The 21,227-nt window shown below is 54.9% G+C and overlaps 1 protein-coding gene and 1 long non-coding RNA gene across 3 annotated transcripts; one reads left to right on the top strand and one right to left on the bottom strand.

Moving 5' to 3' along the window:
• The first annotated feature begins 43 nt into the window (after positions 1-43).
• On the top strand, positions 44-16,830 carry B3GNT3 (UDP-GlcNAc:betaGal beta-1,3-N-acetylglucosaminyltransferase 3). 2 transcript variants are annotated; one of them, XM_039324428.1, is made up of 2 exons: positions 44-756; positions 14,297-16,830. In XM_039324428.1, the coding sequence occupies exons 1-2, from the start codon at positions 751-753 to the stop codon at positions 15,440-15,442; spliced, it is 1,152 nt and encodes a 383-aa protein (XP_039180362.1). In that variant the 5' UTR covers positions 44-750; the 3' UTR covers positions 15,443-16,830. The 2 variants fall into 2 exon arrangements, with proteins under 2 accessions (XP_039180362.1, XP_039180363.1); XM_039324429.1 differs by lacking the exon at positions 44-756 and adding an exon at positions 2,862-4,116.
• LOC120299532 lies at positions 527-5,186 on the bottom strand. Its single transcript, XR_005554431.1, has 2 exons — positions 4,628-5,186; positions 527-1,059 (listed from the first exon to the last, which is right to left on the bottom strand). It is a non-coding gene; the product is annotated as an uncharacterized LOC120299532 (long non-coding RNA).
• Positions 16,831-21,227: the final 4,397 nt, after the last annotated feature.

Raw genomic sequence — 21,227 nt, 5'->3', positions numbered from 1 at the left:
CAGTCCTCGCACTTACGACCATCGCAGCATCCCCACAGCCACGTGATCCTAAGTCTGGGCACTTGGCAACCGGCCTGTATTTTACCAGAGCTGCTGATTCCCAGGGTCACCTGCTCGCCCCTCTGGACCTTCCCAGCCCGCTTCCAACAGGCAAAGTCCATGGGGATTCGCTTAACGACTGCATGATTCACTTAACCACCACCTTGCTTAGCCATGGAAATTCTGTTTCCAGTTGTCATAAGCCGAGGAGTACCTGTGCTTTTATTGGAGGTGGCGTTCATTTAGAAAACAAAGAGAGGTTTAATGTGATGCAGGTGTACTTCGTGGGTGGGGGGTGGGTGGGCAGTTTTTAAGAAGACCCCCCTGAGCCTTCAGTGTTTTGAGGGCGACTCCGTGAATCGGAGCAGCACAACGTGGCTGTTGGTCTTTCGTGTTTCAGCAGTGACCGTCCCGCATCCTACTTGGCTTGACGAGAAAATTTTACAGCAGACTCAGGCTGGAGAAAGCACAAGGCCCTCTGGCTTCCTTTCTGCACACTTTACTTTTGGCATGCCTCGTAAAATACACACCCTGATAAAAGGGCGAGCCATAAAGTCAACAAGCCGTGAAGATAAAGAGGAAATTGCCCAATCGTGGAGGGGGGGGGAAAGGAAGAGGTTAGGGCCCAGACAGCAACTGAGGCCAGTGCCAGGCACCCACCCCAGGCGGGCACGGAGACCTCGGAGCTGGAAGTAGGAAGAAATTCAAACAATGCAGGTATGGATCTCCTTCAACCGCAGCTCTTCTCTCCTTAATCGCATCCGTAAAAAGACGGGGTCCTTTTTTAGGCCGAGAATTTGTTTTTCGTGGAAAGGGAAGGAGGCTCTGCAGAGCTCTGATAAGGAAGCCCCACGTCAGTCCTGAGCCAAGTGGCAGCACCAGCTACGCTTAGATCCAGCCCAGCACCCAGCAGAGATCACCTGAAGTCCTAGTACCGCTTTACAAAGCTGTGGGTGAGGCCACACGTGGAATTACTTCATCCAGTTTTGGTCGCTGTGATGTACGAAAGAAGTTGAAACTCTGGAAAGTGCAGAGAAGAGCGACAAGGATGATCACGGGGCTGGGGGCTAAAACATACGAAGAACGGTTGCTGGAATTGGGTGTCTAAGGAAAGGAAGGACTGGGCGGGGGAAGACATGATAGCAACCTTCCAATATTGGAGGGGCTGCCCCAAAGAAGAGGGGGTCAAACTATGTTCCCAAGTTGCAGGCAGGTCAAGGAAACAACAGATGGAAACCGAGAGAGAGAAGCAGCCTGGAACTAAGGAGAAACTTCCTGACAGGGAGGACAATTAACCAATGGAACAGCTTGCCACTAGAAGTTGTGGGTGCTCCATTACTGGAGGCTTTTTTTTAAGAGACAGGACAACCATTTGCCTGAAATGGTATAGGGCAGGGGTCCCCAACCCCCGGTCCGTGGACTGGTACCGGTCCGCACAAACAATCAAAAGCCCCATCCATGGGATGCAGGCAGCACATAAGCCCACACACTCTCCAGTCTACGGAAAAACTTTTCTCCACGGAACCAGTCCCTGGTGCCCAAAAGGCTGGGGAACCACTGTTATGGGCTCTCCTGCTTGAACAGGGGGTTGGACTAGAAGACCTCTAAGGCCCCTTCCAACTCTTATTCTGTTTGAAGAGGCCCCTGGCCCTTCCAGGAAGCCCTTGGAAGTGATCTCCTGGGTGGGGGAAGAGAAGCGGGATGGGGGTGGGGTCCAAAGAAAAGGAAGGATAGCCTCACTCCCCTGGCGTGCTCTAGTGTGTGTGTGTGTGTGTGTTACACTTGTTCCTTTTTTGGGGTTGAATTAACTTGGAGAAACTTGGAATCAGTTAGGATGGGGGAATCATGGCTTGTTGAGGGCTGCAATGTATTTTATTTATTACATTTATATGTCCCCCATCGCACCAATAAGGCAACTCTAAGTGGCCTATTGATGTCAGAAAATAAATGTGAAGCAACTAAAATGGAGAAGATTTGCTACGTATGGCTAATTCAGGGTGGAGTTTAAGAAATAAGAACGGCTCCTCTCAGCTGCCCCTTCGCTCAGAGAGGCGGGTGGGGCCCCCTCCTCACAGAAACATATCGTTTCTTGGAGCGACTTCTCTCAGGGCACCCTGTTTCTGAAGCCCCCTCCCACCAAGGATGGTGGTTAAGGAAAGGAGCGTGGTCAGTCCTCTTAATCTGCTCTGGAATCTGAACTGCGTGCATTTCCTTTTTTTCTGAATTGCTCTTTTTCTGAATTAAGGACGGCAGATGCTAACAACTTCAAAAAACCATGCCCCAAGGTGTCTAAATAAAGGCAAAAAGTCAGCGAAAGTCTTCAGAAACGAAGCTAATCAAAATAGCTAATCCTACCTAGGCAGATTCACTTCCCCAAAGCCTTAGAAGGGCGCAGTTCTGCAAAACAGGAAGAGGAATTCACTCTTGTGCACGCGCCTGTAAGAAAACCCCTCTTGCACAAGTGAAGAGACACACTCCCCAGGCCAGAAAGCAACCAGCCAGAGCCACGAAGAGGGGCAGACAGGTGGAAGACGGACAGGCCACCCCCAGCCAGGAGACGGGAAACGTGGCAGCGGAAACACCTTAAAGGAAATTGAATCCACCTGTCCCAGGATAATGTTGCAGGATCCAATCTGGGACCAGAAGCTTAGTTCTCCGAGCTTTTGGACTCCTACCAGAACCCAGTGGCTCGGAAGAATCAACCTCTGGTCCTGGTGACCAAACCAGGTGGGATCTTGCAACACTTGAAGTGGTATTTAACCACTAAACGCAACTGCCCTCAGCCTCAGTTCCAGCTGGGAAGGTACTACTCTTTTGATCCAGGAATTCCAGAATTGGTAGTGAATTCCCGGAAGTTTGGCGTCCAGCTGTCAACAGATAACCGGAGAGCCAAAGGGACAAACAGCCAAGGACAGGTCCCGGAGTGATCGGCCGACACCCAGATCAGCAGGAAACAGCCCCAGCCCCTGGGGAGGAAGCTAGACCCTCATGAAGGGGATGCCGGGGGAGGCTGCCCGCCCCCAAAGCAAGGCTGGCAGTATCAACTGCACGCTTCACCCTCCTCGCCCCAGAGAGTCTGGCTGTGCGGTTGCGAAAACGAGTCTTCTGTTCTTCCCTTTGGGTTCTGTCACAGTGTAAGAGAGTTGGAAGGGACCTTGGAGGTCATCTAGTCCAATTCCCTGCTCGAGCAGGAGAGTCTATGCTCATTTTAGACAGAGGGCTGTCCGGTCTCCAGGGATGGAGCACCCACAACTTCCAGAGACAATTTGTTCCACTGGTTCATTTTCCTGGCTGTTAGGAAGTTTCTCCTTAGTTCCAGGTTGCTTCTCTCCTCTACAAAGCCCGCCCAGGGGGTTGAGCCCCCTGTCAAGATGGGGTGAGGCGCAGGGTCTGGGCCACGGCTGAGAGCTGCATTCCTGCCCCGGATAAAACGGGCTGCCAGCAGTGTTAGCATTTCCTACTCGGTTGCAGCCCCCTGGTTAATAGAGTTGGAGGGAATCTTAGAGGTCATCTAGTTTAGCCCATGCTTAGTGCAAGCTCCACTCGGGCCCCTCCGATGGATGGCCCTCCGACCTCTGGGGACAGAGGCCACATCATGTGGCAGCCTGTTCCCCAGGCTGGCAGCTGACACATTATTACTTCCCCTTCCTTGTGCTTTTCACCTCCAGGTTCTGGCCCTGCCTTCTGGAGTGACAAAGGCTGAGCCTCTTCAGCTATTGGCACAGGTGTGACCCTCCCCCTCCCCCTCCTTTCAAGGTCCCTCAGCGTTCCACCTGGGGCCTGGCCCCACTTCCTTCCTTCCACTCCACCTTCAGGCTGGACTGCTGTGTCCACACTGGAGCGACGGGTGCTGTCGGTGCCAAGCAGGCAGTTCTCCACTTTCCTCTTGCTTTCTGAAAGGGGGCAGCCCCTCCCTCTCGCGCTTCCCTTCTGCCTTCACCTTCCTGCCACCCACCCACCTCACCCACCCCCCACCCGTTAACCTTCGCGGCAGCCTCTCCTTTCACAGAATCTCCCGTCCTTCCTGGATTTCCAGGATCTGGATTGGTCCGACGTCCCTTCCTGGCACCCATGCAGGTGAGTTTGGGGGTCAGCGCAAAGGCCAAAAGCTAAGTCCAGAGCAGGGGGGGGACTCTTGTCAGTATCCCAAGGCCAAGACCCATTTCCTGACCTTTCAGAGTGACCAGACAGAGAGTGGAGGATCCTGTCTGCCTTAGAATAGAATAGAGCCGGAAGGGACCTTGGAGATCTTCTAGTCCAGCCCCCTGCTCAAGCAGGAGAACCGATGCCTGTCGAGGGAGGCCGTTAGCTGACCCGTTGCTGAGGTCAAGGGGAACCTCCGGCAGGCAGGGGGTGGACTAGAAGACCTCCTTCTAAACCTAGGATGCTACGATTCTTGCTGGAGGCAATCTAGCCAGCCTTTTATCCAAAGTCCAGGAACAGCCACATCCTTTGCTAACTTTATTTTTCCCGGTCACAGAGCACCACACTCCAAATTCATGCCGGCTTACTCGGTTTAATAGTCCCCCATGATCTGCGGGTACCCCCCCCCCTAGCGCTTGCGAAGTCCAGCCCGCAGGCTGCTTACCGTCTTCTAGACCAGGTGAGGTTTCAGCGGCCACTTCCGTCTCCTCAAATATTCGGGGGACCCCGAACCCGCCAGCTTTAAAGACTCTCCTGCCCCTCGGGAGGCAGCCCGGCTCTTCTTTTCCTGGCCCTCGGCCGCTCCGCCCCCCCCCCGTCCAGGCTCCCGCCCGGCGCCCTCGCTCCAGCCCCGGAGGACGCAGAACGCGGGTGAGGTTCACCGCCGTCGGGTGTTGCCTCACACTAAGGCAACCCGGAGCCCCTCTTCGGCGGGAAGAGCAGCAGGGCAGGCTGGCCGGGCGGCGGCTCGGAGCGACTCAGGGCCGCGGGGGCCACCCGAGTTCTCCGACCGGGGCCCCGAGCGGGCCTGCCGGGGCCAAAGCCCGCCGGCGCCGTCCAAACTGCCGCCCCCCGCCCGGTCCGAGGCCCGCGGGAGAGCCGAGCGCCGGGCGGGGCCGAGCGGGGCCCTTCAGGGGCCCACCAAGAAGGGCCGCCCGCGGCTCCCCCTCGGCCCGCCTGGCCCGCCCGGACGGCTCCCCGCCTCGCCCTGCGCCGCGCTGGGGGCGGGGCCTGGGGCGGGGGGCGGGGCCGCGGGAGGGAACCTGCGAGCGCCTGAGCCCCGCCCCGCCCGCCCGCCCGCCCGCCTGCTTGCCTGCTGCCAGGTGCGAGCTGGGCGGGCGCGGAGCAGCTGCGGCGCCGGCGGGTAAGGCGGCCGCTCCGGCCCCATCATCCCCGGCCGCGAGACGCAAGAGGCGCGCGCCTTCCGAGGGGCTCCGGGCCGGGCGCTCTTCCCCGGGCGGCTGGGCGGGCTTCTGGCCGGGCGGCGGCAGCGCAGCGGAGCCTCCCGGCGGGCGGGCGGAGCGCGGGGGTCTCTCTGGGCGGCCCTCGTCTCGCGCTCGGAGCAGCCGCGGAAGCCCCCTCGGGCCGGCCGCTCTCCCGGCCGCTTGAGCCACCCGGGGCTGGTTGCGGGCGCGGAGTCCCCGGGCGGAACGGCGGACCCGGGGCTCGTCGGAGCTTTGCATCCCCCCCGCCGTCCTTGGTGGCCGGGGGGGGGGGCTGTGGCCGGCCAAACCGCGCTTCCCCGGGGGGGGGGAGGAGGAGGAGGAGGAGGAGGAGGGAGGGGGCGGGGCGCGATGCCCCCCAAGGCGCTCAGCCCAGCGGGACGAGATGGTGGCGGTCGCGACTTCTGCGCGCCCAGCGTTTGTTTGCTTGTATCCCGGCTTTATTGTTGTTGCGCAGAACTCCAGGGGAGCAGACCTATGCGCCGCTTTCGCCCTCCCGTTTTCCCCGAAACAACCGCCCTGTGAGGTGGGACGGTCTGAGAGGGGGACTGACCCCGAGTTACCCAGCTGGCGTGTGGACTGAGAAACTGGTCAGCCTCTCTCTCGTTAGGGAGACCGATTTCATTGGCGTGGACAGTTGTCCCCGCTTCCCCAGGGCTCCTTCCTCTCCCCCCCCCGTTCTTGGCCCCGCTGTTTTATTTCAAGTCCAGCGTTTGGGAGGGCCGGGCTCCCCCCAGATGGGAAGGGAGACGGGTCGCCTTGCCAGGCAGGACCCCCACCCCGGCGCTGGGGCCAGGCAGGAATCGCCAGGGCCACCTCCTGCCTGCTAAAATGTGGAATCGGGGAGTAGATAATCTTGCTGGTCAGTTTTTCTGTCAATTGGAGGGGAGGCAGCCTGGATTAGCTTGTTTCGAGTGCCCAGGAAGGAATAATGGGAAGCTGAAATTACTTTTGATTGTGTTCTTTAGGAAAATAGAACAATTGAAAGGCTCAGATGGGTGGGGCGGTTGTGTTGCAGAGGAAAAAGTTGTTGTGCCTATTATCAGTCATAACAAGTGGTTCTTACTAAGAAGAGCTGGGTGGATTTTGGCCATTTGCACCACTTCCTGTGGCAGTAAGGCTTCCGCTCTTTTGCACCGGTTCATATTTATTCTGCTGAGAAAAGAGCGTGTGTGTGTGGGGGGGGGGATGCCCCACTCTCTGTGTTCTGCAACCTCCCCAGTTTCTGAGTCCCCACTGCGAGGCACGGCCCCCTCCTCTCTGCTGCCATAAGGCGGGGTCTCCTCTCAGCCCCAAGCATGAGGGTCCCTGCAGCCATTGGCACTTGCCCAGGGGGCCCTGCCCACTTCTGGCAGCACAAAGGGGGGGGGCAGCCTAGCCAAATGGCCAAGGAGAACTCCCCAAAGCCCAGTCCCATGGGTGCCCCTGACCAGCTTCCCCTTTGGCTTCTTTCTTTAAATACAGTAGGTTTTGTTTTTTTCCAAAGTAAATGTGCAAATTTCTGCAGCTGGGAAGTGTCTTTGTTTGCTGGCTTTCCATTTGAATCTTTTCATTCAAAAGCTAATTTGAAAACAAAGGTTGACAATAGAGGTTGTATGGGTGGAGTGGTGCGCAAGCTTTGGCTTCCTTCCGCAGCATATACAATAAATAGCTTTAAGCCAGGCTCTGTTTGTTTTGTGGCCAGTGAGTGCAACCAGATGGGCAAGCTGCCTGCATTAATGCTCCCCCACTCCAGATTCAGCCCCCCCCATTCCAACAAGGGGGGGACAGAGAGATGCAAAAGACAGGAAGGAAGGGGTGTTTCTGTGCTTTAGAATGGGGTGTGTGTGTGTGTGTGTGTGTCCAACTTTGGCAACTTGAAGACTTTTGGACTTCAGCTCCCAGAATTGCCATAGTTGGACACCCCTGCTTTAGAAGTTGCTTCCTTTGGGAGAGAGGTCCCATCCCCCCCCCCTTGCAAAGGAGACCTGAGTTCCTCAGCAGCCCCCCCCCCCTGCAGAGTGACTCCGGCTCCCTTGAAGGAGTTGAGAAGTGGCTGCAAAGTTGTTTATTTTGGAGAAGTGAGACAAGGCCCGTCTTTCATCTCCAGAGGAAACACAAATCCGAGAGGGACCTGTGCAGAACAGGTTCTCTCCCTGCTGCCACAGGAACGGGGGCTGCTTTGCACCTGCCCCCCCCCCACTTCAGCAGGAAGCAGATCTTTGCAATTCCAAGATATTCCCCCCCCCTCCTGGATCTGGCTGCAGGGCCCCTGACCTTCAGAGACCCCAAGGATCTTGGAGATCAGCTGCAAAGGGTCTGAGAGCTTTGGTGGGGGTCAGAGAGGGGGGCTTCCTCCCCCCCTCTTCCTTGGGTCTCTCCCGGCTGCAGAGGGGCTGTTGCTTTTTAAGGGGGGGGGCAGCAGGGTTGAGTGGCAGCTGGGGAGTTGGAGGGAGTGAAGGAGGCAGGAAAGCAGCAGAGAAGCAGGGAACCCCCCAGAGGCCCCGGCTGGGCTGGCAGTTGCTACAACAGTGAGGCTTGGAGACGGGGAGGAGGATAACCCATCAGAATGCTGGAGGCATAGGGCCCTCCTGAGGTCAGGGAGCCCACCCTCTGCGAAGGCTCGGCTTCAGCACATCGGGCCGAAGGGAGCCCATTGTAGCCTTCGCTTTTATTTTTGAAAAATATCCAGGTGGAATCTGCAATCTGGATGGCTCTGTTTTTTTGTGTGCGTATGTGTGTGTGTGTACAGAATCCCAAAGAGGTTAACACCTTGCCCCCCTTTCTTTCTCCTCTTTCTTGCTCCCCCCCCCAAGAATTTGGCAGTTTGGCTTTAAAATATGAAGAAAACATTGGAGGAGAAGCCGGGCCCTGCCAGGTGGGGCCCCTGGACCACGTAGTCCATCAGCCTCTCCTCACTTCACCACCAGGTTACTAATTTAATGATTCACTTAATAACTGTGGCAAGAAAGGTCGTAAAATGGAGCAAGACTCACTTAGCAAATGTCTCACTTAGCAACAGAAAGTTGTTGTTAGCAGAGGACTGGCGGCGTCTGTCTCTCATGCCCCCGGGCCAGGCAGCGAGTGAGTGAGGGGTGTATTTGTGTGTGTGCTTGCTTTGTGCACGGCTGCCCTTGGATCAGGCCGGAAACTCATGGGGGGGCATTGGAGGGGGGGAGAAAGATTCACAGCCAGCAGGTGAAAAGTTTCCTGGGCTGCTGCCTCCGGCACCCATCGGCCTCCCTGGCCAGACCGGCTCGGCCACTGCAATTATGGAAACTCAGGGTGGGGCTTTCAGCCATGTGTGTGTGTGTGTGTGCGTGTGTGTGTGTGTGTGCCCACATCTAACTGGTGACACATAGACCCACCGTGACATCTGCCCAGATGACCTCAGGGTACCATGCCTGAGACAGGAGCGCTCTTGAAGCCACCTCGCCTGGCGATGCCACTGGCCCTGAGATGCCCTGCAGGGGGGGGGGAATGTGCATGCACACACACACACACACACACACACACACACACACACGTGGGTTGCATCTGCTCTCCAACTCCCAGGACTTCCCCCTTGCTGCCGCCCAGGAGGCTGGGGGGGGGGGTTGTTCTCTTCCTTCTCTTCAGAGCCCCAGCCACCCAGAGCCCTCCCTGGTGCCCCCCTGCCCCCTCCAGCTGCCCCCCCACCCAGGATTCTGGCCTCCCACACCACTGTGGGGTCCCTGTCTCATTGTGGGTGGGAGGAGAGAGAATCTGGGGAGGGGGGAGCACCCCTGCCTCCTCTGGATCACTGGCCAGCCTCCTCCCTTTAGCCGGGGTCCCTGGCCTTCTACTCTGGCCAGCCCCCCCCCAAAAAAAGCCCCGCTTGACCCCTGCCGCATTGTTTAGCACCGAGACTGCTGCCCTTCTGCAGGGAGCTCCACCTTCGCCCCCACTGCGAGGACGGCCGCTTCGTCCCCAGAACCTCTTTCCTCCCCGGTTCGGCCTCTGGATTAACCCCCCCCCCCCCCGCATGGGCTCTGCTCTGGGCTTCAGGGCATCTTCGCTTCTGGGCCAGTTTTTTTTTTAATTCACAACTTATATTCTATAGAACCATACTACGTGCGTGTGTGTATGCACATTTATTTAGGGATGCACATACATGTTTACACGTGGCATTCTTAGATGTATTGGTCAGCCGCCAAACCAACAGCACCCTCCAAACGTCCGTTTATCGCAAAATGACACACATGGACAGGATTCTGCACTATGGGAGAAACCACCGGATGTCCCATGAAATCAGCTGCATCCAAACACTATTTAGGAGGATAAACACCCATTGCAGCACAAGGGAAGCAAAAACCAGAGAACGGACCCACCTCTATCGCATATGCAAATACAACGACTATCCGGCAGATTTCATCCGGCAACACAGCAGGCATCTAGAGCCCCGTGAAACACAAAACAGACCAACAACAGCTTGGACAACGCTCCCCTACATCAGCGGGGTATCCGAAGCAGCAGCACGGATATTAGCAACCTACAACAGTGTAGCGCCTAAGCGGAGCCAGACGTTGCGTGCTAAAATAATACACCCAAGGAACCGTTGCCAAAGGACGAAAGATCATCGGTGGTGTGTAAGGTCAGGTGCAAAGACTGTTGCTGCAACTACATCGGAGAAACTGCAAAGTGACTCAAGACCAGGGTCCATGAACACAGGTTGGCGGCCAGATGACAGGATCAGCACCCACAGCTGTGGATGCACATGGCTGACAGCAACCATTCATTCGACTTTGCGGGAGCGGAGGCTATTGCCCAAGACCAGTGTGGCGAACCTATGGCACACGCGCCAAAGGTGGCACGCAGAGCCCTCTCTGTGGGCACCCACGCATGCCGTTGCCCCAGACCCACCTGCCTCCTGTGGCCCCGTCCTCACCAGCAACCCTCCTGGAGTAGAGTCACCCTGGGAGCTGCCCATGTGGAGCAGCGCAGCCAAGGGCATGGCAGCTGGGCAGCAGGGACAAGACTCCGCCCTTGTGCCCATTGCATGCAGATGATGCTGCGGGCCGCGGGCGGAGGGCGTGGCCACCATGGTAGTTCAGGGCCTCCTGGGCAATCTGCTGCAGCGGGCTGTGGAGGCGGTAGGTGACCCTGTGGGCGGGAGGGGGGGTGGACAGGGCACAGAGCGGAGCAGGGGGTGGGGCAGTTTTTTGGCACTCAGTGTCTAAAAGGTTCACCATCACTGCCCAAGACCCTATGAAGAGTGTCCACTTGCTCAAAGAAGCCTGGCTATCAGATGACTATTCAATCAACCAAAATATAGATCTTCTGCTGGCGTATCAAACGCTAAGGAAATATGAGCAACGGCATAAAAACTTACAGCGGATGCAACAAATACCACCCAGATATAGGAGGAGGGAGGATAGGAAAGACCCAGGACACCCACCCATGGAGCAGCACGAAACCACAGCGAGCGGAGGGGGGGGGACACCAACACGATCCACCCGGGTGGCAGAAAAGGAGCGACAGACCAGCGAGGGCAAAACAGGATATACGACGGAAGGAACACCACCGGACACAATTGGGCAACAACTTACCGCGACTACAAGATGGGGAAGCCCGGAGGATGATTCGGCAATGACGTTGGGCAGCCACACACGGGCGGGAAGGACGAAGAGAAGGAGGGGGGGGGAAGCGCCAGGACTCAAACACACCCAGGCAGACGCAACGCGATTAGGAGCAATATGGCTGACTGGGGGGGGTGACGACGTCGGCAGAGGACCCACGAAAGCTTAATAATAAAACAGTTTTTTTATATTTATCCTGGAGTTCAGTAACATTCTTTATTGCTAGTTTACACATGTATGCAGACAGTCCGTGACTTAGGACCCCAGTCGAGCCCAACATTTCTGTTACGTGAGACGTTAAGTGAGTTTTGCTCCATTTTATGACCTTGGTCACCACAGTTGTTAAGCGAATTGCTGCAGTTGTTAAGCTAACCACGTGGTTGTTAAGTGAATTCAGCCTCCCCATTGACTCTGCTTGTGAGGCATCGCAAAAGGGGATTATGTGACCCCGGGATGTGGTGACCGTCATAAGTGTGAGTCAGTTGCCAAAGGCCTGGATTTTGATTGCCTGGCTGTGGGGGGGGGTTTTGCTGCTGCAGTGGTCGTAAGTGTGGAAAATGGCCCTGCCTAAGTCACTATTTTCAGGTGCCTTGTCATTTCAAACGGTCACTATACAAGCTGTTGTAATTTGAAGACTACATAAACAGGTGCCAAGGAGCAGACCAGCTGGACCTTCCTTGGCAACAGGTCTCCGAGGAGAGAGGTCGTTCTGGGGGGGCTGTGGTGTGCTTTCCCGACTTTTGGCACCTGCTCCGACTCTTCCCCCAAAAGTCGCTCAAGTCCAGAAGGGGATTATGGGCTCCCCGTTTGCGATTTGGAAACAGCGCAGTCTAATTACCTGAGCTAATTGGCAACAGAGTTCCAGTTATTTGAGTTATTGCAAAATGACTCCGGCAGGATTGCAGTGTCTCCAGTTCAAATCTCTTTCGGTCTTTACGATTTGGCCCCGGGGGGGGGGGCTTAGTAGCGTCTGATTGGGTCTCTGCTTGTGAAGGGGGTTAGTCTAGAAGATCTCCAAGGTCCCTTCCAGCCCTATGCTAACTGGCAGCCTTTTCCTTTTAAGAATAGAATAGAATAGAAATACAGAATAGAAATAAAGAATAAAATAGAAATAGATAGAATAAAAAAACAGAATAGAATAGAAATACAGAATAGAATAGAAATACAGAATAGAATAGAAATAGAATAGAAATACAGAATAGAATTACAGAATAGAGTAGAACAGAAATAGAATAGATATAGAATAGAAATACAGAATAGAATAGAAATAGCAGAAATACAGAATAGAATTACAGAATAGAGTAGAATAGAAATACAGAATAGAATAGAAATAGAACAGAAATACAGAATAGAATAGAAATAGAAATACAACAGAAATAGAATAAAAATACAGAATATAGGAATAGAATACAATAGAATAGAAATACAGAATAGAATAGAAATAGAAATAGAATAGAAATACAGAATAGAGTAGAACAGAAATAAAATAGAAATAAAGAATAAAATAGAAATAGACAGAATAGAAAAACAATAGAATAGAAATAGAATAGAATAGAAATAGAATAGAAATACAGAATAGAATAGAACAGAATAGAATTACAGAATAGAGTAGAATAGAAATACAGAATACAAATAGAATAGAAATACAGAATAGAAATACAGAATAGAAAGAAAGAATAAAATAGAAATAGAATAGAAAAACAGAATAGAATAGAAATAGAATAGAAATACAGAATAGAATATAAATAGAAATAGAATAGAAATACAGAATAGAAATAGAATAGAAATACAGAATAAAATAGAAATAGAATAGAAATATAGAATAGAATAGAATTACAGAACAGAGTAGAATAGAAATACAGAATAGAATAGAAATAGAATAGAAATACAGAATAGAATAGAAATACAGAATAGAATAGAAATAGAATAGAAATACAGAATAGAATAGAATAGAATTACAGAAAAGAACAGAAATACAGAACAGAACAGCTGGAGGGGACCTTGGAGGTCTTGAGGTTGGGATGGTGCTGAATCTGCAGAATTTTTTTACAGACCCCTTCCCCCCCCCCCAAAAAAAACCCATGAGTTAGAAAGAGCCGGAGGGCTCCTGGTAACAAACCAGCCATCCAGATTCCTTCATAATATCATATAACAGGTAACCCTCAACTTACATCCAAAACTGGAACCAGAATCTCCCTTGCTAAGCAAGGCGGTGAGGTGAGTTGCGAGTGACTGTGATTTTTTTTGTCGTTGTTGCCATGATTGTTAAGCAAATCACTGCAGTTGTTAAGTAAATCTTGTGGTCCTTAGGAGCTGGCTGGGAAGGTCGCAAATTACGGGACCCCGGGACGGACGCTAAAGCATTGGCTGGTGCCAAATGCCCAAATTTTGATTGTGTGATTGAGGGTGGTGGTGGTGAGTGCTTTGATGGTCATAAATACGAGGACCAGTCGCAAGTCACTTTTTCCAATGCTGTTGTAACGTTAAACCGTTGCTAAACGAGGACTACCTGTATGGTTTTTTGTTCTCTCAGCCTGAGATGGATGTGACATTTTTTCCAGGGGATTGAGTGCCTTAAAATGACTTCCACCAGCATAGAGCATTGGAAGGGGACCTTGGAGGTCTTCTAGTCCAACCCAAAGTCTTACTTTTTAAGGACTGGCTGCCCTGTTACTCTTCCCTCTTCCCTTCTCCCCATCTCCTCTCCCCCCTCTGCGCCCCTCGAGCTCCCCAAAATTTGCTCCCGTCCCCTGGAGACAGGGGAGCCCCAGCCGGCCAATCCCAGCCAGCCCCTCTGCAGCCCCATGACCGGTTCTGCCCTGGCTCCTTGCCGCAAAATCTGGGAAGGACAAAAGGCGGGACGGCTGCGGGGAGCCCCAGCCTGGGCTGAGGGTTGTGACGCCCAACAGGAACCCCTGGAAGGAGGAGGAAGTGTGGGTGGCTCTCCTGCCCCCTCCTCTCTGGGGCTGCTGCGGACATTTCCCTTCCGGGATGGCGAGGGAGGGACCCCCCCCTGGGCGAGGGAGAGGCGCTCCTGGGAGCTGCCTCGGGTGTGGCTGCATTTCTTTCTCCACACAATAAAAATCTCTCTCTGGGTGGGGAAAACCTGTCAGCTTCCCTAAGCTTTTGTGTTGTCTCCTGTTTGTTAAGGCAATGATAATTCAGTGCGTTAGCAGCTTAATGACACCTTAATTGCATATTTGTGAACTTTTCCGGATACTTTTCCTCACCCAACCGTGCCCTGCGATCTGCGACTCACAGCCGGGCGACGTGAGGCGCCTGGCGGTGAGTTCAACCTCCTTTCTCCTTTCCAAGGTCATGATGCCCCGGCGTTGGAGCTACAAGGTGGAAACCGTCCTCCTCAGCGTAGTCGGCTTCACCTGCCTGCTGTTCCTCCTCCACTCGCACAGGAGAAGCCCCGTCCTCGAGGTGGGAGAGACCCCGCTGCCCCCCACGGCTGCCCCCAGCCCCAGAGCGACAGAGCCCCTGCCCGAGTGCCGGGAGAATGCCTCCGTCACCAACATCTCCGGCTTTGGCGGCCTGCCGGACCACATCAAGGACTTCCTGCGCTTCCGCCACTGCAGGGCCTTCCCGCTGCTGCTCGACCTGCCCGGGAAGTGTGGCCCCCCGGAGGCTTCCCACCAGGTCTTCCTCCTGCTGGCCATCAAGTCCTCCCCGGCCAACTACGAGCGCCGCGAGATCATCCGCAAGACCTGGGGGCAGGAGCGGACCTTTGCCGGCGTCCAGATCCGGCGCGTCTTCCTCTCTGGGGTGGCGGCCAACGCCCGGGAGGCGCGCAAGCTCAACCGGCTGCTGCAGCTGGAGCAGGCCGAGCACGGCGACATCCTGCAGTGGCACTTTGTGGACAGCTTCTTCAACCTGACCCTCAAGCAGGTCCTCTTCTACGCCTGGCTGGAGAGCCGCTGCCCGGCCGTCCGCTTCGTCTTGAACGGGGACGACGACGTCTTCACCAACACCGACAACATGGTCCACTACCTGCTGGGAGTGCCCGGCGCGGGCGACCAGCACCTTTTTGTGGGGCAACTCATCACCAACGTGGGCCCCGTCCGGGAGAAGTGGAGCAAGTACTACGTGCCGGAGCAGGTCACCGCCTCCAACTCCTACCCGTCCTACTGCGGGGGAGGGGGCCTGCTGATGTCCGGCTACACCTGCCACGCCATCTACCGGGAGTCCCTGGGCATCCAGCTCTTCCCCATCGACGACGTCTACCTGGGCATGTGTCTGAAGCGGGCGGGGCTGGCACCCGCCTCCCACATGGGCATCCGGACGGTGGGCGTGAGGGTGCCTTCCTCCAAACTGGAGTCCTTCGACCCCTGCTATTACAAGGAGCTGCTCCTGGTGCACCGGTTTGTGCCCTACGAGATGCTGGTGATGTGGGACGCCATTCACCAGCCGGACCTGGTCTGCGGGAAAAAGGTGGAGATGTACCAGAGTTTGTGACGAAAGGCAGCTCTGCCCGCTGGGGACGGGGGCTGCCCTGGCCTGGGAGAGCCAAAACCACGGCCGGCTGTCACTCTTGCTGCAGGGGGCCTTCGGAAGAACCCCCCCCTCTGGGTATTTTGACAAGGGGTCTGGCTTGAACAGTCTGTCCCACATGCCCCCCCCCTGCAAAATGCAACAGAGGCTTTGCAAGCGCTGGCATCAAGCTGGCACGAAACCTGGGGCTGGGGATGTCTTGGAAATTGGGCAGCCTGGCTTGGTACTCGCTGGGCACGGGATCCGCAGAGGCTGGCTGGTTCCTGTTGCCCAACTCTATTTTGCACAAGGTGTACCCCCCCCAGGGGCAGTTTCTGGAGCGATGGAAGGGCTCCCTTGCTGGATGCTGGACTGGACTGGACTGGCTGGGGGGGTCATGAATCAAGGCCGATGTTTTGGGGGGGCATGAATGTCTGCTAGTTTCCAGGAAGGGGGCATCTGCTGCTGCCCCTCTCATAGCATCCAAACTGCAAGTGGGTGGGAGCATCATGGCCCCCCAAGTTTGACGTGCAATGATTGTGGCACGTAGTTCGCCCCTGTCCCTGAAGGGAATTATAGCCCGGCTCAGCTTCTTCCTGAGGGAGGCTGAGGTGCTGTCCCAGCTGGTTCTGCTCGGGTGTAAGGCAAGCCCTACCCCCTTCACAATCAGATAGCAAAGGGGGCAGCCCACAATGCCCCTCTGGGTGGGTGACCAGACCCAGCTGGGGTCTTTCTCCTCAGCTGCCCTCTCCAATCTCTCGGGTTCCAGAATGTGCCTTCCCTGCTTTCCTTTCTGCCTGGGGGGCAGCTCAGGTGAGCACCCCCCCGCCCTTTGGAGAACAGGCAAAGGCACTTGAGCTGTCAGGAAAGGCCAAGAGGAGCTGTGGGGAGGGGGGCTGCAATACCTGGGGATCAAAGTGCCTCTGGCAGGCTCAGCTACAGGGACACTTCCTCTGCCCCACAGAGCCTCCCCCCCCATATTTCCCTCTACTCTCCCCCCTGGCTCTCTCGCCTTCTGCTGTGAGGTGTGGGGCAGTCCTTCTGGACCCCTACCCCCTTTTGACCCAGAAAGGCTGACCCACCACTGCAGGGTCTTTGCTGATTCCTGCCCCCCCCAGTGGAAAGGGATCTCCACAGCCTTTGCCTTCCTGGCCAGTGGGGGGAGGCGCAGGCCATCCCGGGCAGGGCTCCTCCTGGGCGGTGCTGTGTGTGGCCCCCACCCCAGAGCCAACCTGGCTGGACTTCTGCCCCAGTGCAGGGAGCCTCTTGACCCTCAAGCAGGGAGCCCCTTCCCTGGAGGGGCGACCTTGAGGGGGGAGGTGCCCTCCGCTCTTTTGGGGACTGATGAAAGAATAAAAATGCCTAGAAAGTTATTGAAATCGTGTCTTGTGTGCAAAGGGAGGTTGAAAGCAGATGCCACACTTTTCGGCCTCTGGCCGGATGCAAAACCTTCGGACTGAGGTCAGGGTCCAGGGGAACCGGCCGGGCGGCTGCCTGCCTTGGGGTCAACACCCTCTGCAAGACACACCTGTGCCGCTTGCCCAGCAGGCCTGCCTGTTATCGGTGCTACTGGACTGGGCTGGCTCTGGAAGCCATTGGGACATCTGGGTGTTTCCCAGGTTTGCAGAGTGTCCCTGCCGCCCTTTGCCCAGTTCCTGGGGCTGTGAGAAAGTTGAGCAACTGAACCGGCCAGTTCCTGGTTGCCCTTTACGATGCTGGGCGAAGCGAGGGGCCCTGGGCGGGAGCAGCAGCAAGTGGGCCCTGTGGACCACGGCTCCCTGGACCCAGAGGCCACCTGTGACCTTGGGGTCCCCCAGCTCCCCAATGCCCTCCCTGGCACAGAAGCCGGGCCCAGCTGGGCTGGGGAGTCTCCCTTCAGAGAGCCAGAGATCAACGTGGCAGATTTTTTAATCTGCTTTTATTGACTCTTTTATGACTTTATTCTTATGTACTCTTCCATTGCACGGTATTTATTTTACGAGCTTTCCAGCTTTGGAGGCGGCACTGAAATTTAACAAGCGGGCCAATGACCGGAGAAGCGTCACCCTGGGTTTCTGGGGGAGCAGCAGTGATGCAAATGACCCACTGACCCTGGAGGGTGGCATCCTGCATCCTGGAAGGAGGGCAGAGGGGGCAGCTGTCTCCCTTGGGCAGACGGGCAAGGCGCAGCCCAGGGCCCGGATCCCACTGTTTACTTTCCGGGGCTCCCTCCAGCCTCCATCCGTCCGGGAAAGGGCTGGGCATCCTGGAAGCTGACCTCTGAGAGCGGGTGGGGAGGTGAGCCTGGCGGGCTCAATCTGAAGAAACTCTCCAGACGGTCCCTTTGCCCCCCCCCCCCAGTGACATGGAAATGGCAGAGCAAGGAGGAAGGAAACTTGAAAAGAGACGGAGAGGCTTCTGTGCTCGGCCAGAGCAGCCGTGGGCAACTATGGCAAATTTACGACTTAACAACTTCCACGCCTAGAATTCCTGAGCCAGCAGAGGTCAGGAGTCTAAGTCTGCAGTTTAGCTCCCAGGCCCTTAGGAAAGAGGCTGACAAAAGGAAGGAGAAAAATATTTTTATTTTGTCTGTTTTTTATCCAAGTTGCAAGGCTGCTCTTCTCAAAACAAGCAGGCTGTCGTGACATCAATTAAAAGCAAAATTACTGGGAGATTGCAAGAGAAAGTTAAATAGCAGCCCAGAGAGAATACAACCCATAAATGTGGAGATAACCAGGAAATGGGATCCTTAACACCTCAAGGTCCTGGGTACCTAGCCAGGTGTTCTCCTAGGCCTTATGAAAAAACAGGACCAGGATTGTGTCATCTCCAGATGACAAGTGAGGCCCTTAGCGGACCTGGAATTGCACTGGGAAGGAAACAGAGCTGGTGCAGCTAGCACAGCAGAGGGTCTACGTGGGCGAACTCAGGGGCATTTAAAGCCCCACCTGGCCCAGGGCCAGGCTACCCACGGGAGCCTCTTTCCCCAAGGAGATCCACCCATCCCACCAGATCAGAGAAGGTGGACGTGCTCTCCCCCAAGAATTGCCATCGGATGGGAGCTGGGAAGGGGCCTTTTCTGGGGCAGCCCCTCTGCCCCCCTGATGTTTGGCAGGCCCCCACTTGCGCAGCCTTCCCTTAGGCCAGGGGTAGGCAGCCTTTGCTCTTTTATGACTCGTGGACATCAGCTCCCAGAAGTCCTGAGCCAGCTTTTCTGGGAGCGGAAGTCCACGAGTCATAAAAGAGCCACGGTTGCCTACCCCTGCGTTAGGCCCTAAAGACCTGCTTTTCATGGGGAGACACACAGCGTTGTCTGAAGATGGGCGTCTATATAAATGTTTCAAATAATTAAATAAATAGATCTCGCCAAAAGGTGACTCTGGATGGTGCACAGCAATAGTATAAAAGACAACAAATACGAAAAACATAATAAATATCCTATCCCAGTGGTGGGATTCAGCCCGTTCGCACCACTTCGGCAGAACCTGGAGCTAATTTTTTGTTGCCCAGACCCAGAATGGACTTCCGGAAGGGGCATCCACACAGAGAACCGGTTGTTCACCTATCTGAATCCCACCACTGTCCTATCCCCACCCCAAATGGCTATAAATACAACCATAAACGAACAGTATTAGATGTTCCACATAATAATAAATTCAGTCAGATCTCCTGGAAAGCAGCTACTGGGCTGCACGGGTCTTGCAAATGACAATAGCGCCACCTGCTGGGCGCGTCCAGCACTAACGCAGCTGAGCCAGGCCAAAGTTAGGCATCTTGCCGTGATGTTGGTTCAATTTAAGATGGGCAATCTGTGTCTTCATTAAGATATGCAATTCAATTAAGATATGCACATAGCTGAAATAATCCCCTCTGCATCCAGTTCTATTTCTATTCTACTCCTGTCTGCGATGCACAAATTAATATCTGGTAGCAATTCCTGGGGGAGGGGGTCCCGGGCGGGGGGTGCCCTGGTTCCGAGGGAGGACAAAAGTCGATGTCCGGCAGAGGCTGGTGGGAAAGGGATGCCAAGCTGGCGCTGAGCCAGGCTGGAAGCCCCAGGGTCAGGCCAGCATCAATAAGCAAACCTGTGCTTCAAGGGTAGGGTAGCCCCTCCCCACGGAGAGAGCCCCCTCCTTTGCCTGCAGTCAGTCCCTCCCTCCCAGGGTTCTGAGGAGTGGGGGGGGGGCTGAGTGCAGGAAGCAGTCCTTCATTCAGACCTCGCTTGGCTGGTGCAAGTTGGGGGGGGGAGTTTCCGGAGTCCCGCAGTGAAGCTGGACGCTAGAGCCCCCTGTCGGTGCCCCTTGGTACCTCCTGAACTCTGACGTGATAGCAGCCTTCCAACATTTGAGGGGCTGCCCCAGAGAAGAGAGGGCTGGGTCAACCCATTCTCCAAAGCCCGTGAAGGCAGGACCAGAAGCAACGGAGGGAAACGGATCAAGGAGAGAAGCAACCTGGAACTAAGGAGAAACTTCCTGGCAGTGAGAACAATTAACCAGCGGAACAACCTGCCTCCAGAAGTTGTGGGTGCTCCAACACTGGAGGTTTTTAAGAAGAGCCTGGACAGCCATTTGTCTGGAATGGCTTAGCCTGGGTCTCCTGTTGGAGTAGAGGGTTGTACTAGATGATCTCCAAGGTCTCTTCTGTTATTCTGACATCAGTGAATGGACTGGCTCATCCCAATGCCTTTCAGGCCCGGCTGTAGAACTGGACTGGACATGTCCACCTTCCTCAGGATCTGGATGGGCAATACCAGCCCTGCTGCTCTCCTGATCCTTCACCACCAGATCTATCTGGATCTCCTGCTAGAATGAGGGGTGGGAGGGACCCTTTTAAGGGGGGCTCTGCCGCTTCTTGGATATTGGGGGGGGGGAGAGAGCTGGCTGGGGAACTCTGGGAGTTGAAGTAAGAAAAGAGAAGAGAAGATAACCTTTATTGTCATTTTGATTACTGTGGGCACAACGGCAGACATCAACAATGAAATTTAGTTGCCCGCTCTCAAAGTGAAACACTTACATGACACACACCTAAAACATACTATGTACTACATATGTACAGACCCACACCTCTGCATATACATAACAAATAAATATTAAACATTGTCCATCTTGAGTATATAACAGAAGGAGGAAGCTGGAGAGTTCGCAAGGTTAATAATTCTGCATGGAAGTCCACTCACCTTAAAGTGAGCCAGGTTGAGAAGTACTAGCAGGTAACCCTGGTTAAACGTACCCCTGTTCCTGAAGCCACGGGATTCTCTCCAGGGATACGGAGCCCCCGCCTGCTCTCCTGTCCTGCCTGTTATCTCCCAGCAGTTTCGAGGTAGACTGCTCCTGAACATGGGAGACCCATTCTTGGCCCACAGTCCTGCCCCCTCTCAGCCATTCATTGTGACCCCAGAGAACTGGGACGGCCATCTGCCTCCGTGGCCTTTGCTCTCTCGGGTGGGGTAGACTGCCTTTGACTCTGCAGCTTTTCCACACCTCCTGCAAGACTCACCTGGACTAGAAGGAACTAAACTCAGGATGGCACACGGAGGTTCTTGATTCCCAGCCATGGATGGGCGTCTTTCAGCAAAGGGGGTGTGTGCGTTTGTGTTTGTGCAGCACTGTCATTACTTTAGGGCCTGACTTCCCTCTGTTTTGTTCTTACCTTTTTTTTTCCCCCAACCTGAAGTTCATTTGCATATTCTTGGTGACTGTTTGGAAAATTCCTCCAAGGTTTTCTCAACAGGCTTTTGGGAAGTGGTTGGCCATTTCCTTCTCCTGAGGTCACCCAGCAGGCTCCGTGCCCG

Source organism: Crotalus tigris, unplaced genomic scaffold (assembly GCF_016545835.1).
Source record: "Crotalus tigris isolate CLP2741 ecotype Arizona unplaced genomic scaffold, ASM1654583v1 scf7180000024298.760630, whole genome shotgun sequence".
Lineage (NCBI taxonomy): Eukaryota > Metazoa > Chordata > Lepidosauria > Squamata > Viperidae > Crotalus > Crotalus tigris.
This window is presented reverse-complemented; position numbering and strand designations above follow the sequence as displayed.